Raw genomic sequence first — 13,674 nt, 5'->3', positions numbered from 1 at the left:
TGCACCAATTCAGAAAGCCAAACTGCCCAAAGAGCTGCTGATCCAGTTCTACAGAGGAATTATTGAGTCTGTCATCTGCACCTCCATAACTGTTTGGTTTGGCTCTGCAACCCAACAAGACAGACACAGACTTCAGAGGATAATTAGAGCTGCAGAAAAAAAAATTACTACCAACCTGCCTTCCATGGAGGACCTGTATACTGCACAAGTCAAAACGAGGGCTGTGAAAATACCTACAGACCCCTCACATCCTGGACATAAATTGTTTGAATTTCTACCCTCAAAATGACGCTATAGGGCACTGCACACCAGAACAACAAGACACAAGGAGTTTTTCCCCAAATGCCATCACTCTGCTAAACAACTAATTCGCACAACACTGTCAAATAATTTATTAAGTGTATTACTATTATTCTTCTCTTCCTTACTAGTATCTATCTCTTCCCACTTATTACTTATTCCCACTTATTACTATAACCATGTTGCTTGTATCTTTCAATTATATTGTTTTTATTTGTTTCCTAGTACGATTTGACAGCTTATTAGTCACCTTGACTTTCACTAACTGTTGTATCTTTTTATTCTTGATGAATGTACGTTATTCTCCTTATGTACACTGAGAGCATATACACCAAAGACAAATTCCTTTGTGTCCAATCACACTTGGCCAATAAAGAAAGGATTAAGTTCAGGGTTCTAGACTCAACTACCATGGGCCTGCTTCCACTCTAGACCAGTCCACCACCTCTTCCTCCCACTCCAAGATCAGATGGCCAGCAGTCCCCATCTCTGCCTCCTGATGCCAAACAAAGAGCCCAGTCATTGCGTTGGTGGCTAATGCCAATCAACTGGGATTCTGGAATCAGGCCACCATAACTAACAGTTTATCAGAGTAGGAAGCCCGTTTCTAAAAATAGGCACATGGGGAACATGATTACTCCATGAGTCAATAGTGACTGTCCTTCAGCTGACACATTACATAGGCAGACAGCTGCCTCAGGCTTTGTTCTCCTAGAGAGACACAGGGCATTACTTTCTTCCCTTGCTGTTACCCCTGATCACGCATAGATTTAATTCATGAATTCTTACTGTAGCTCTTCAAACTGATCCGATGGATCCCATTAGCTTCTCACAGGATGGATAAAAACGGATGACTTTAAAAAAAAATAGGATTTTTTTAAATTTAAATCAGATTTCTTTTTATTTTTATCAAATTTATTTTAATAAAATGCTTTTGGAGTAAAATGTATCTAAAGATAGTTTCCTATTTAAGATACATTCATAATTTAGTTTATTCAGCATGAAATGGAGCTTAGCTATGTAGCATGAGGCTGTATATTCTGCAATATTGGAACTGTCGGTGAGTCAACAGTGGGTCAGAGGAGGAGCTGCTGCGGGACGGAGATGACAGTTGCTGTTTAAAAATTATGATTTAAATCAAGTTGATTTAAATCAAGCCTTTTTACTAGTGATTTAAATTGTGATTTAAGTCGACTTGATTTAAATCAAATCCATCCTGGCTTCTCATTTGGAATCTGGACCTGGCTATGAAGACAAGATAATGCTACAATGGGATCGCTACTTCATGGCCAAAGTCAATTCCAGGCCCCCCAATTGGGCTTCCCAATTTCTCCCCAAACTCTTGTTGCAAAATAACAACAACACTACTTCCTGTACAAGACAAGAAAAGAGTCCATCACCCTTGTATTATTTCTAGTATTTGCAGCCGAACAATAGAAGGAAGCCTGCTGGCTGCATTTCCCAAGTTATTCAACTGTCACTCATCTTGTGTCATTTCCCTTTTCAGTGAATAAATCAAAGTGATCCCAGACCTCCGGACTTTTCGTCGGGCCCTAAAAACTTACTTTTTTCAGTTAGCCGGGCTGGCCTGATTCCATGTTGGTTTTAACGTTTGATACTGATTTTTAATTGAAATGTTTTAAATTATGGGCCAAATTTCATTTAAATTATTTTTAAAAATTATTTTAACTTTTGTGTACAAATGTTTTTATTTTGGCTGTTCACCGCCCTAAGTCTGAAAGGAGAAGGGCGGTATACAAATCTAATAAAAGATAAAGATAAAGATAAAGTATTACTTTAATTGAAGGCACGCTTTTGATTGTCTGCCACACAACTGCATTGCTCTCCTGCTTTACACATTGTGGTTGCATTAGTTTAAGCAGAAAGTACTAATCTTGTGTGGCTTCCTGCTGGATTATTTTTTTTTAGACTAGTAAAGGACACTCTTTGCAAACTACAAGCTATGCTTGGTCTGTTGTGTGGCTGTTTGGGTGGTTTAGGGGTGGGGAATTTGTGGTGGTGGGGGTGTTTGGGGATTGTTATGTGTGTTGGACCTGGTCTTTGGGTGTTAAGTGAATTTCGTTGTATGGGTATACTGTGTATACACGAACAATGACAATAAAATTATTATTATTATGCTTTGTTTGAACATCAACCATAATATTCTACCAGTCTGTCTCACAAGAATCTGCAATACAATTGGGTACGTACATAGTTTTTGAGCAGTTTTACGTCTTCCATTTATGCTGAAGTCAAAGACTTCGATGTGGTTCACATTGTTTATTTATTTATTAAATTTATTTTCTGCCCATCTCACTGTCAGGCGACTGCGGGGACTTATAACCTCATGAAAGCAAAAAAAAAAAAAAAATAACTAAGGGGGGAAATTAATACTTTTTAAAAAAACAGAATTTAAACAAGTTAGAAATCGGAACGCAAAAGTGTGGGGGTGGGATCTTCTTCCTTGTTGTTCTGACCTAGGCTTCACAAAAGCACAAAGTAGACTCCTTGTCCTGACAAAATCCTTTTTTATTAAGCTAATGTGAATTCCTCTCATTCACATCCAGCAAAGCCCCGGCAAACAGTCTTTCAAGGGTGAATTTACAACCACAGACCTTATCAGGCTTGGAGAGCTGCCAGGCCGATATCTTCCAAATGCAATGCTGTACAAGAAAATACTCGGCAAGGAGTCTCTGAGAGTCACAAACAGAACTTCACACTAATGAAATGAACTAATTGTCTCCTGCAAACTCCCCTCCCCTTTCGCTCCTCTTTATTCCATATGGGAGGGGCCATTCATCGTCCACCTGTGCCTTTACTCCCGAGTCGGCCCTTGTTCCTTAACTGTTCCCTTCTCCTGGCTGCTCTGCGCCTGTGCACATTGGGAACAGGCTCCAGCTGTTCTTCAGCCCCTGGAGTCTTCTGCGACTCCAAAGGTAGCTGATAACTGTCAGATGGCCCTGGCCCCATCTCTGCCTCCGACGCAGAGCACTTATCAGAGCCTTCCCCAGACTCCAGGACTGGCCCATGTTCCTCCCCAACCTCCTCACTGTCCGAGTCTGCCACCAGCTCCGCTGGCCACTGGTGGGCCACAACACTTGTCCATTAACCACCTGCAGCATCGAACATCAGAGTTGGAAGGGACCTTGGAGGTCTTCTAGTCCAACCCTCTGCTCAAGCAGGGGACCCTTTGCCATTTCAAACAAATGCCTGTCCAGTCTCTTCTTGAATGCCTCTGTTGAGGCCCCAGGCCAGTCAGCACACCCAGGCTTTGACGCTGTTTTTGAAGGCCAGATCTCACCTTGAGGAACACAGTATTCCAGAGGGCGGAAGCCACGGTAGAAAGGGCCCTTCTCCTGTTCTCCACCCTGTGGAATTCCACAACCGAGGACCGCAATCTGCAAGGTGCCCCTTCTGTCAAAACGAGTGGGGCAGGCCAATCCTATTGGGGTGAGAGGGTTCTTCAGGCAGCCTATACTCTGTTGTGGTCCGCCATCAGCCTGCAGAGCTGGCAGTGGAGTCGGACAGTGAGGAGGCTGGGGAAGAACATGGGCCAGTCCTGGAGTCTGGGGAAGGCCCGGACGAGGGCTCTGCGTCAGAGGCAGAGATGGGGCCAGGGACACCTGGGAGTGATGCATGGACTCCGGAGCCTCCAGAGTCGGACAGCAGAGAGACAGAGGAACAGAAGGAGCTTGTTCCTAGTGTGCGCATGTGCAGAGCTGCCAGAAGGCACGAACAGTTAAAACAAAAGGGACGACTTGGGAGTAATGGCCTGTAGATGATTGGCCCCTCACATAAGGCTTAAAAGAGAAGAAAAGGCACGTGGGGCCTTTGCAAGGAAAGCAACGTTGTTAATTCTGTTCCCAGTCAGCATCTCTGTTTGATTCTGGACTCCGTGGGACTTTGCCAAGTAGGTCTTTGGCAGCATGTCAAAGGAGATAAAGGTTGGTGATTATCCTGAAGGACTTCTCCCGAAGGACTTTTTGCAACTAATTTGGGACTCAGCTGTGAATGAAAGTAATTCACAGCTGTTGCAATAAAAGAGTTTTTTGGGACTACTTGTGTGTTTTAATGACTCGGGAAGCCGAGGTCACAACAGACTCATGCCAAACAATAATGCTGTTTTTCTCTTCCCTTCTCACAGTGTCCCTAGAATCCCGTGGGCTTTTGCCATGACTGAAGTATGTGGAGTGATCCTCTGCTACATCTGGTTGCTGGTTCTCCTCCTTCACAGGCACAGGTAGAGCTCTGAAATAGTCTGCTGCTTCGACATGAAAGACTTTGGGGGGTTTCCTGCTCTCCATCATAATTCCAGAAAAACAGGGAACAGAACGTACAGTAGTGGCCAAAATTGTGGAAACCTTTTGGGGAAAGTGTATTCTTGAGGTTTGATGGCTAATAACACCACTTTTTTGGGGAGGGGAGTTTAAAGATAATCAAATTCCACTGCTGGAATGGCCTGGGAATAGCCCAGACCTTAACCCAATTGAAAATCTATGGAGCCAACCTTGTTAGTCAGAAACGACCCAGCAATAAAACCCAGTTAATAGAAGCCATCATTCAATCTTGGTTTCACATTATAACAGCTGCAGAACTAAAAGACTTGGTTCACTCCATGGGAAGACATTGTAAGGCCATAATTCATGCTAACGGTTACCCAACTAAGGATTAACTGACATGGTGATAATTTTTGTATATCTCGTTTTTTCCATGGTGATAATTTTTATATATCTCGTTTTTTCTACGTATTTCACTTTTCTTCTTTATTCTGTAACTGCTATTCTAATAGCAAATCCTTCCTAAAAGTTACTGCACTACATTCTTGATTAAATTATCTTTCCATTGATATATAATTTTATGATACTACTCCCCAAAAAAGTGGTGTTATTAGCTAGTTTTAGAAAATGCTTTTTACCCCAAATGGTTTCCACAATTTTGGCCACTACTGTATTTTACTGTTAACGGTGAATGCTAACAGTTGTTTCCCACAAAGAAATCATCCAAAGAATGAGCATTTCGCAGATGCCTTAAGCATCCTCACAAAATTGACCTTGTGGGAGTGCAAACGGATTACTTGTCGTGCCACTCAAATCCAGGTAATCCTTGACTTACAACCAAAACTGAGCCAACATTTCTGTGGCTAAGGGAGTTAGATTTGTAAAGTGAGTTTTGCCCCATTTTTATGACCTTTCCTTGCCACGTTCGTTAAGTGAATCACTGCAGTTCTTAAGATGGTTCTTAAGTGAATCTGGCTTCCCCGTTGACTTTGCTTGTCAGAAGGTCACGAAAGGGGATCGCATGAACCCAGGATACTGCAACCGTCATAAATATGAGTCAGATGCCAAGCATCTGAATTTGATGCATCAGATGACCATGGGGATGCTGTGTTTTTCAGTGCTGTTATAGCCATAGCACTTGGACTTATATACCGGTTCACAGTGCTTTACAGCCCTCTCTAAGGGGTTTAAAGAGTCAGCCTGTTGCCCCCAACAATCTGGGTCCTCATTTAGCAACCTCGGAAGGATGGAAGGCTAAGTCAACCATGAGCCTGGTGAGAATTGAACTGCCGAACTGTTGGCAACTGGCAGTCAGCAGAAGTAGCCTGCAGTACTGCATTCTAACCACTGCGCTACCACGGGCTCCAACAGTCACTAAATGAATGGTTGTAAGTCGAGGACTACCTGTAGAATTTTATTTTGGTATGAAAGAAACACGGCTTGCTTGTGGCACATGCACATGTGCGACGGGTTGAAGGCTTAGTGAAGTTTTTTCGTGAGTTTTTCAGCCAGAAGGAGACATCCGTGTCATGGAAGATTCAAATGCAATTGATTTGTGGACATTCCAAAATATTGTACTTGGATGGTTAAGAAGGGAAGACATCATTTTAGGGTGGAGCAGGGGATTGTATTGATAGTATTTTTAAGCCCTTAGTAGATGTCTTAAAGGTGGCACTTACGGTGAGAGATTGCATTTCTTGGATGATTGGATGAACTTCACGTACAGCTCATGTTAAATTTAGTAAAAAGAAAGTTAAATCTGATAGGGATACACAGATTTTGGTAACCAAGTATGATTGCAATCAACTGCCTCTTGCTAGGTCCATATCCTTGTTCTGTATCTGCCTGTGAGATCAAGGATAATCTCTGCTGTTCTTCTAAGTTTGGACCTGGAGGATGCTAGAGATTTGTTGCTGGGAGCAATCCTGATTAGTTTTAAGAGTCACTGTTTCCTGATTTACATTTAATTTCTAGGCTGGGGCTTAATAATTCAAAAATTTAAGCTAAGTGTGTGTAAAGAAAAGGGGAAATACTCAAGCTAATTAAGCATATAGGCCAATAGATTGTCCTATTTTTTGTCTCAAGGAACTGGTGAAGTTTTAAAAAGCATACCGTATTTTTCGGAGTATAGGATGCACCTTTTTCCCCCCTAAAAGGGGGTGAAAATTTGGGTGTGTCTTATACACCAAATGTAGCTCTGCTCACCCACTGGCCCCCACCCTTTGGCCTCTGCCTCCCAGCAATTTACCTCCTTGCAGCAAGCAGAAAGAAGAAACAGCCCATTTCAGCTTCAGCACAGCCTAATTAGCACAAGTTGATTGTCCGTTGGATCAGCCTCCCAACTCTCAGCTGTTTCAGGCTGCAGTGATTGCCATTGCCTATTGCTGCGTGGGCCTCTGCTGCTTGCTGCAAGGAGGTAAATTGCTGGGAGCAGATTTTTTTTTCTTGTGCTAATCAAGCTATGCTGAAAATGAAAATGAAAGTAAAGCAGGCTGTTTCCTGTTTGCTACAACGAGGCAAAATTACTGGGAGATTTCTTTTTCTTGTTTTCCTCACCAAAAAAGGTAGGTGCATCTTATAGTCCGGAGCATCTTATACTCCAAAAAAATACGGTAATAACAATAGCACTTCTTAGACTTATATACCGCTTCACAGTGCATTACAGCCCTCTCTAAGCGGTTTACAGTCAGCCTGTTGCCCCCAACAATCTGGCTCCTCATTTTACCCACCTCAGAAGGATGGAAGGCTGAGCCTGGTGAGATTTGAACTGCCAAATTGCAGGCAGCCGGCAGTCAGCAGAAGTAGCCTGAAGTACTGCACTCTTTCTATCCACTGGGCCACCACGGCTCTTAACAGGGTTTTTTCTCATGTTTGTAAATCAAATAAAGAGTCCTTAAACCAAATATTTATTTTCATGGGATCCCCTTGTGACAGCCGAGGACAGCCGCAGAGTTCTGAGGGAAGATGCGGCTGCTTTAAAGAGCTGCCAGGCAGGGGCTATGTGAGTGTGCATTTACAATAGTCCTAGCAGTCAATTCAGAGAAATTGTGCAGCCAAATCTCGAATCCAAAAATGAGTTAAGTGAAATATGTTTGTAGAAGAGACTTTTCAGATCCCCGATACTAGTGGTGGGCTGCTGCCGGTTCAGACCGGTTCACCTGTACCGGTAGTTCCGAGCACTTGCTGGTCCTAGATATCTCACTTTCCGGCTTGCTTGCCCCGCCCCACAGCCCAGCTGATTTGTGTGCCTCGTCCGTTCTACTAACCGTGGCTGTCATAGCAGGTGTGCAAGAAGCTTCCCCCATCGGAAACACCTTGTTTTAGGTGTTGCACGGAAGGCGTGCATATGTGCGCGCTCACATTTTCGGCGAACCGGTTGTTAAAGTATATGCAGCCCACCTCTGCCCGATACCCCCACACAGCCACTGCATTCTTCACAAAGCAGACCTACAGGGGATCCCTCAAGAACAACAAGAGACGACGAAGTTAGGGAGGAAAAACTGTTGCTCCACGAGCTTTGTAATTGTTGAAAGCAACTCTTGTTCCTAGATCTATCCTTTTGCGACGACTATGCAGCCTGATGGGAACTGTGTTCTTGTTACGTTGTGTAACCATGTTTGTGACCTCACTGTCGGTGCCAGGACAACATTTGCAGTGTTCTGGAAAGGTAAGTCAATGAGTCTCCAAGATCTTGGGACAAAGACCTTAGAGGTCACCAGTGCTTTGAATTTTTTTTATAGATATATCAGATTCGAGTTAGGCACAGATTCAGCCCTAGTATCTTGAGGACAGATAATGATGAAGTCTTACGTTTACTGACATAATGTGGAAGCTTTTTGAGTATTGGCAAAGTATTGTAAAACATGAAAATGAGCAGGGGGTTGGACTAGATGACCTCCAAGGTCCCTTCCAACTCTGTTACTGCTAACTGTTAATTGAAATATTGACAGGTGTATCATGCCTACATAATGTACATTTGGGGACTTTGAACCCTTTAAAATGGAACATACCAGTGAAGTATAAAACTCATTTATGCAAACGGGAGGGCAATTGAAAGTATGGAAATCTAGGTTAACTGTCATTATATCTTATGCCAATACCTGAACCCCAAATACAGGTAGTCCTCGACGTACAACCACATTTGAGCCCAAAATTTCTGCTGCTACGCGAGACAGCTGTTAAGTGAATTTTGCCCGATTTTATTAACTTCCTTGCCACCGTTGATAAGCGAATCACTGCAGCTGTTAAGTGAGTAACACAGATGTTAACCGAGTCTTGGCTTCCCTATAGACTTTGCTTGTCAGAAGGTCACCAAAGATCATCACGTGACACGCCCCCACCCCCCGGGACACTGCAACCGTCATAAATATGAGTCAATTGCCAAGCGTCTGAATTTTGATCATGGTTGTGTGAAAAACAGTCACAAACAGGGGTGAAATGCTACCAGTTCACACTGGTTCGGGCGAAAGGATAATAATAAAAGCTACCGGTTCGTCCGAACTGGTATTTCCGACGATTAGCTGTGCCACGTGATTTATATTCACTAGAAAGCAGGAAATCCTTTCTAACAAATCTAAATTGCACAGCACAGTTGTTCCCCCCCTCGCTGTTCTACTTACCTTGTCAAGCCTCCTTTTTCTGCGCACAGCATGGATTTGGCGCACATGCACAGGCAGTGAGCCGGTGGCAAACCGCGGAGGATTTCACCACTGGTCATAAGTCACTTTTTTCAGTGTCGTAATTTTAAACAGTCACTAAATGAACTGTAAGTCGAGGACTACCTGTACATAAAGTACGGTTTAGCATGATTCATTCAGGAACCAAGTCTGCAAATTACCGTATTTTTCGGAGTATAAGATGCACCTGCCTTTTTTGGTGAGGAAAAGAAGAAAAAGAAATCTGCCTCTACTTCTGCCTCTGAGCAATTTTGCCTCGTTGCAGCCAACAGCCTGCTTTGCTTTCATTTTTGTTTTCAGCATAGCTTGATTAGCACAAGGAAAAAAAAAATCTGCTCCAGCAATTTAGCTCTTTGCAGCAAGCAGCAGAGCCCTGCGCAAAATAGCTGAGAGCAAATCAGCTGAGAGTCGGGAGGCCGATCCAATCAACTTGTGCTAATTAGGATATGCTGAAGCTGAAAGGAGCTGTTTCTTCCTGCTGTTTGCTTGCAAGGAGGTAACTGCTGGGAGGCAGAGGCCAAAGGGTGGGGGCCAGTGGGTGAGCGGAGCTCCATTCGGTGTATAACACGCACCTAAATTTTCACCCCCTTTTAGGGAGGGAAAATATACTCCGAAAAATACTGTATTTTTAAGAGGTAAATGCTTGGTTGCATGCATCCCCTGTGGAAGAGAAGCAAATGCAAGATACCATATTTACTTTATGGTGGGGGGCAATTGCAGTCTTTATCTAAAGTCTCACGTGTTCTCGATGTGTTTCTTTTCAATGTTGTGCATGATTCTAATTCTAGTTATATGGCAATGTGTGGGCAAAACTTCAGCGAGCCTTTGCTATTTGGAGTGGATTTGGCATGACGTTAACAGGAGTACACACCTGTGGAGACTATATGTTCAGTGGCCATACTGTTGTCCTGACTATGCTGAACTTTTTTGTTACTGAATGTAAGTAGAGAATCGGGGGGGCGGAAAACAAAACTGGAACAAAATTATTGTCCATCTAGCTTGCCACAACTTCCGTTCCTCCTTCCTGGTGTGGTGCAACATTCCTGGCTCAGCAGATCCCACAGAGACACTTCAAATGTTGCTCAGTTTCAATCCCAACCGAGAAGTCCTGTTGAATGGAGCTGCTGGGAGTTGTAGCTTGGCAGCTTCTGGAGCCCACCCCTCTTGGTCGCCTAATTGTGAAATAAACTTTTCAGGCCATAGGGCAGACAAAAAAGAGGTTTAAGTTGGAGAAACCAGAAAAATCTAGTAGAGGCCATTAGTATTCATGGTTGACTATCCCCCCCCAAAAAAAATTTGGGATGAACATAATTGCAGAAGAACTATTGATTAGATTAGCTTTATGGATTAGCCTATAGGGCAGTGATGGTGAAACTTTTAGACACCGAGTACCCAAACTGTGTGCGTGCATGCCCAAACTGAAAGGTGTGCACATGCGCACGAATGTGTGCGAACATGCACGGGCATGCGCATGTGCAAATATGCACGGGCATGCGCATGTGCAAACATGCACCCACTCATGTGCGGACATGCGCATGGATATGTGTGCACAGCAGAGACCCGAAGAGCAGCTGGCCGATGGGAGACTGGGCTTCCCAACGCCGGCAGTGTGGCAAGAGGTAAGATCTTTTTCTTTTGTGAGCTTCTGTTTCGTCGTTTGCAGAGAAACAAGCTCACAAAAGAAACCCCACGGAGATCTGACCTGGGACAACAGCGCGCAGAGAGGGCTCTGACTGCCACCTCTGGCACCCGTGCCATAGGTTCACCATCATGGCCATAGGCAAGGTTGAATCATACATTACCAATAAAATCCCGTAAAAACAATTTAAAATTGCCATCTGGAATGAGCTCCCCCTGGAGATACGGAGGATCCCAGATTTACGCACTTTCCGCCGCACCCTCAAAACATTTTTATTCCAGCAGGCTGGACTGGCTTGACTCTCCCTTTTAATTTGCTTTTAGTTTTATATAAATTGGGTGTTTTTAAATTCGTTTTTTGGGCCAAAATTATTTAATGTACTTTTAATTGGTTTTTTAACTTTTGTATGATGTATTTTTATCTTGTGCCTGTTCACCGCCCTGAGTCCTTCGGGAATAGGGCGGTATATAAATTGAATAAAATAAAAAATAAAAAAATAAAATAAGAATAGGGTAAAATACAATAATTATGGGATGAAATGCAATAATTTAATACATAAATATGTAAAATAGAACAAAATAACATAAATTTATATTACAATCTACCCCAACAACCTACCCCAATCAGGCCCACATATGCTGATGTCAGTCGGACCATTTTAGTTAGAAACTGTGCTGTACTAAATGTCTTTTTCAAATTCTGGCCACACATGAGGTGTGTTGTTTTAATATGGGCCTCCCACTGGGCCAGAACTATTAAATGCTGCCAGGGTGGATAAAAATCAATGATTTTTAAAAAAATTAAATAAAAAAATTAATTATTTAAATCAGAATTTTTTTATTTAAACTGCTGGTTTGTCCGAACTGGTAGTTTTTATCACTACTGGTTCGCCCGAACCTGAGCGAACTAGTAGCATTTCACCCCTGGTAAGAACTCTATGTGGCCACAGAATAGTTCTCCCTCCTTTTCTCATATAAGAACTTCAAATATCAATTTCCTTCTTATATAGTCTAAGCAAGTAGAAACATGCACTATAAAATTAAGTAACACTCAGCTAATCGTCCTATGGATGTTCACACAAAGAGACATATTTCAGCACCTCTGCCTTTCTATTAATAATCTAATTACTGAAAAGGGGAGGGTAAACATAAGTAGAGAAAATGTTGACCTCTAGACAGGATTTTACAGGAAAGAAAACCACACACACACACACACACACACACACACACACTCTTCTATTAACATATAGGACCACTATATGTAAAATAGAACAAAATAACATAAATTTATATTACAATCTACCCCAACAATCTACCCCAATCAGGCCCACATATGCTGATGTCAGTCGGACCATTTTAGTTAGAAACTGTGCTGTACTAAATGTCTTTTTCAAATTCTGGCCACACATGAGGTGTGTTGTTTTAATATGGGCCTCCCACTGGGCCAGAACTATTAAATGCTGCCAGGGTGGATAAAAATCAATGATTTTTTAAAAAATTAAATAAAAAAATTAATTATTTAAATCAGAATTTTTTTATTTAAATTGGATTTTTTTTATTTTTATCAAATTTATTTTAATAAAATGCTTTTGGAGTAAAAAAATATATCTAAAGATAGGTTTCTATTTAAGATACATTAATAATTTAGTTTAGTCAGCGTGAAATGGAGCTTAGTTATGCAGCACGAGGCTGTATATTCTGCAATCTTTACATTTTTGGTGAACTCATTCAACGAATCCAAGCTCTGCAAGATGAGAGGACATGCACTGCATTGATGCATTCACACAATTTCACAGTAACCATGAGATAAATCATAAAACAAAATTCAGGAATATTCCTTTATCCCATTGTTTTGCAAATCTATGTACACTACAAACGGTATGATTGTTTGAAGAGAAAGGCATCTCTACCACCAGGCTCTTAAGCATGAGGAGGAAGGGCAAGCAGTAAAAATGAAAGTGAAACCTTCTAAGCAGCTTATAAATATAGTATTAAAGAGCACCTGTCATTCAGCTCCATCATGGCAGTGCCTGTTAGTGGGCAGCCACTCACCTGCTGCCTGCCATGTCCCCCATCTTGTTCTGTCCCTGCCACATCACCAGCCATCCCATTAAAGTGAATGGGACTGTCGGTGAATCAACAGCCGGTCAGAGGAGGAGCCGCTGCGGAACGGAGATGACGGCTGCTCTTTAAAAATTATGATTTAAATCAAGCCTTTTTACTAGTGATTTAAATCATGATTTAAATGCTGCATGTTCCCATAAATGTGTGTCATTTTGTTTTAGAAATACAAATGAAAAGGATTTATTTATAATTTTGAAACATTTTACTGACCCCAGCATTCATGATCTGCGTACTAATTCTGTGTTTAACCCAGTCCCTTACTTATAAGACATTTAATACAAGCATCGTGAAAAAGAGTTAACGCCTGTGTAGAGCTAACTACTTTTGATGTTCTGGAAATTAAATTATAAACTACCGGCAAGCAAGATTTCCAGGCCTCAGACTTACAGTCTAAAGGGCAAAATGAGCGAATGGAAGATAAATATAGTGCAGACATAAGTTATTTTCAGGAGACAAGTTATAACAAGGTCAGAGTCCATGACCGTTGAGCAGCATATTATTATTATTAGGCACTTCAAACCACTGGGGTCTGTATTGCTCTTCCCCTTCCTGTTATTCCTGCTAAGAGAGCAAGTTCCCGTAATTTTTTTTTAAAAAAAATCTTTTATGACAGGAATTGTTCTTCTCTTCCAGAGCAGTTTCTGGTGCTTACCCCAAGC

General features: G+C 42.1%; 1 protein-coding gene across 1 annotated transcript in view; it reads left to right on the top strand.

Annotated features, from left to right (window-relative positions):
• SAMD8 (sterile alpha motif domain containing 8) overlaps positions 1-13,674 on the top strand; it is a 43,019-nt gene that overhangs the window by 24,247 nt on the left and 5,098 nt on the right. Inside the window, exons 3-5 of the mRNA XM_070945696.1 lie at positions 4,445-4,540; positions 8,127-8,244; positions 10,042-10,192. Of these exons, the coding sequence (XP_070801797.1) occupies positions 4,445-4,540; positions 8,127-8,244; positions 10,042-10,192 (365 nt within the window). The remainder of the gene's footprint in view (positions 1-4,444; positions 4,541-8,126; positions 8,245-10,041; positions 10,193-13,674) is intronic.

The sequence above is a fragment of the Pituophis catenifer genome, unplaced genomic scaffold, assembly GCF_029215685.1.
Source record: "Pituophis catenifer annectens isolate HBS135680 unplaced genomic scaffold, rPitCat1.0.hap2 SCAF_6, whole genome shotgun sequence".
NCBI classification, from domain to species: Eukaryota; Metazoa; Chordata; class Lepidosauria; order Squamata; family Colubridae; genus Pituophis; species Pituophis catenifer.
This window is presented reverse-complemented; position numbering and strand designations above follow the sequence as displayed.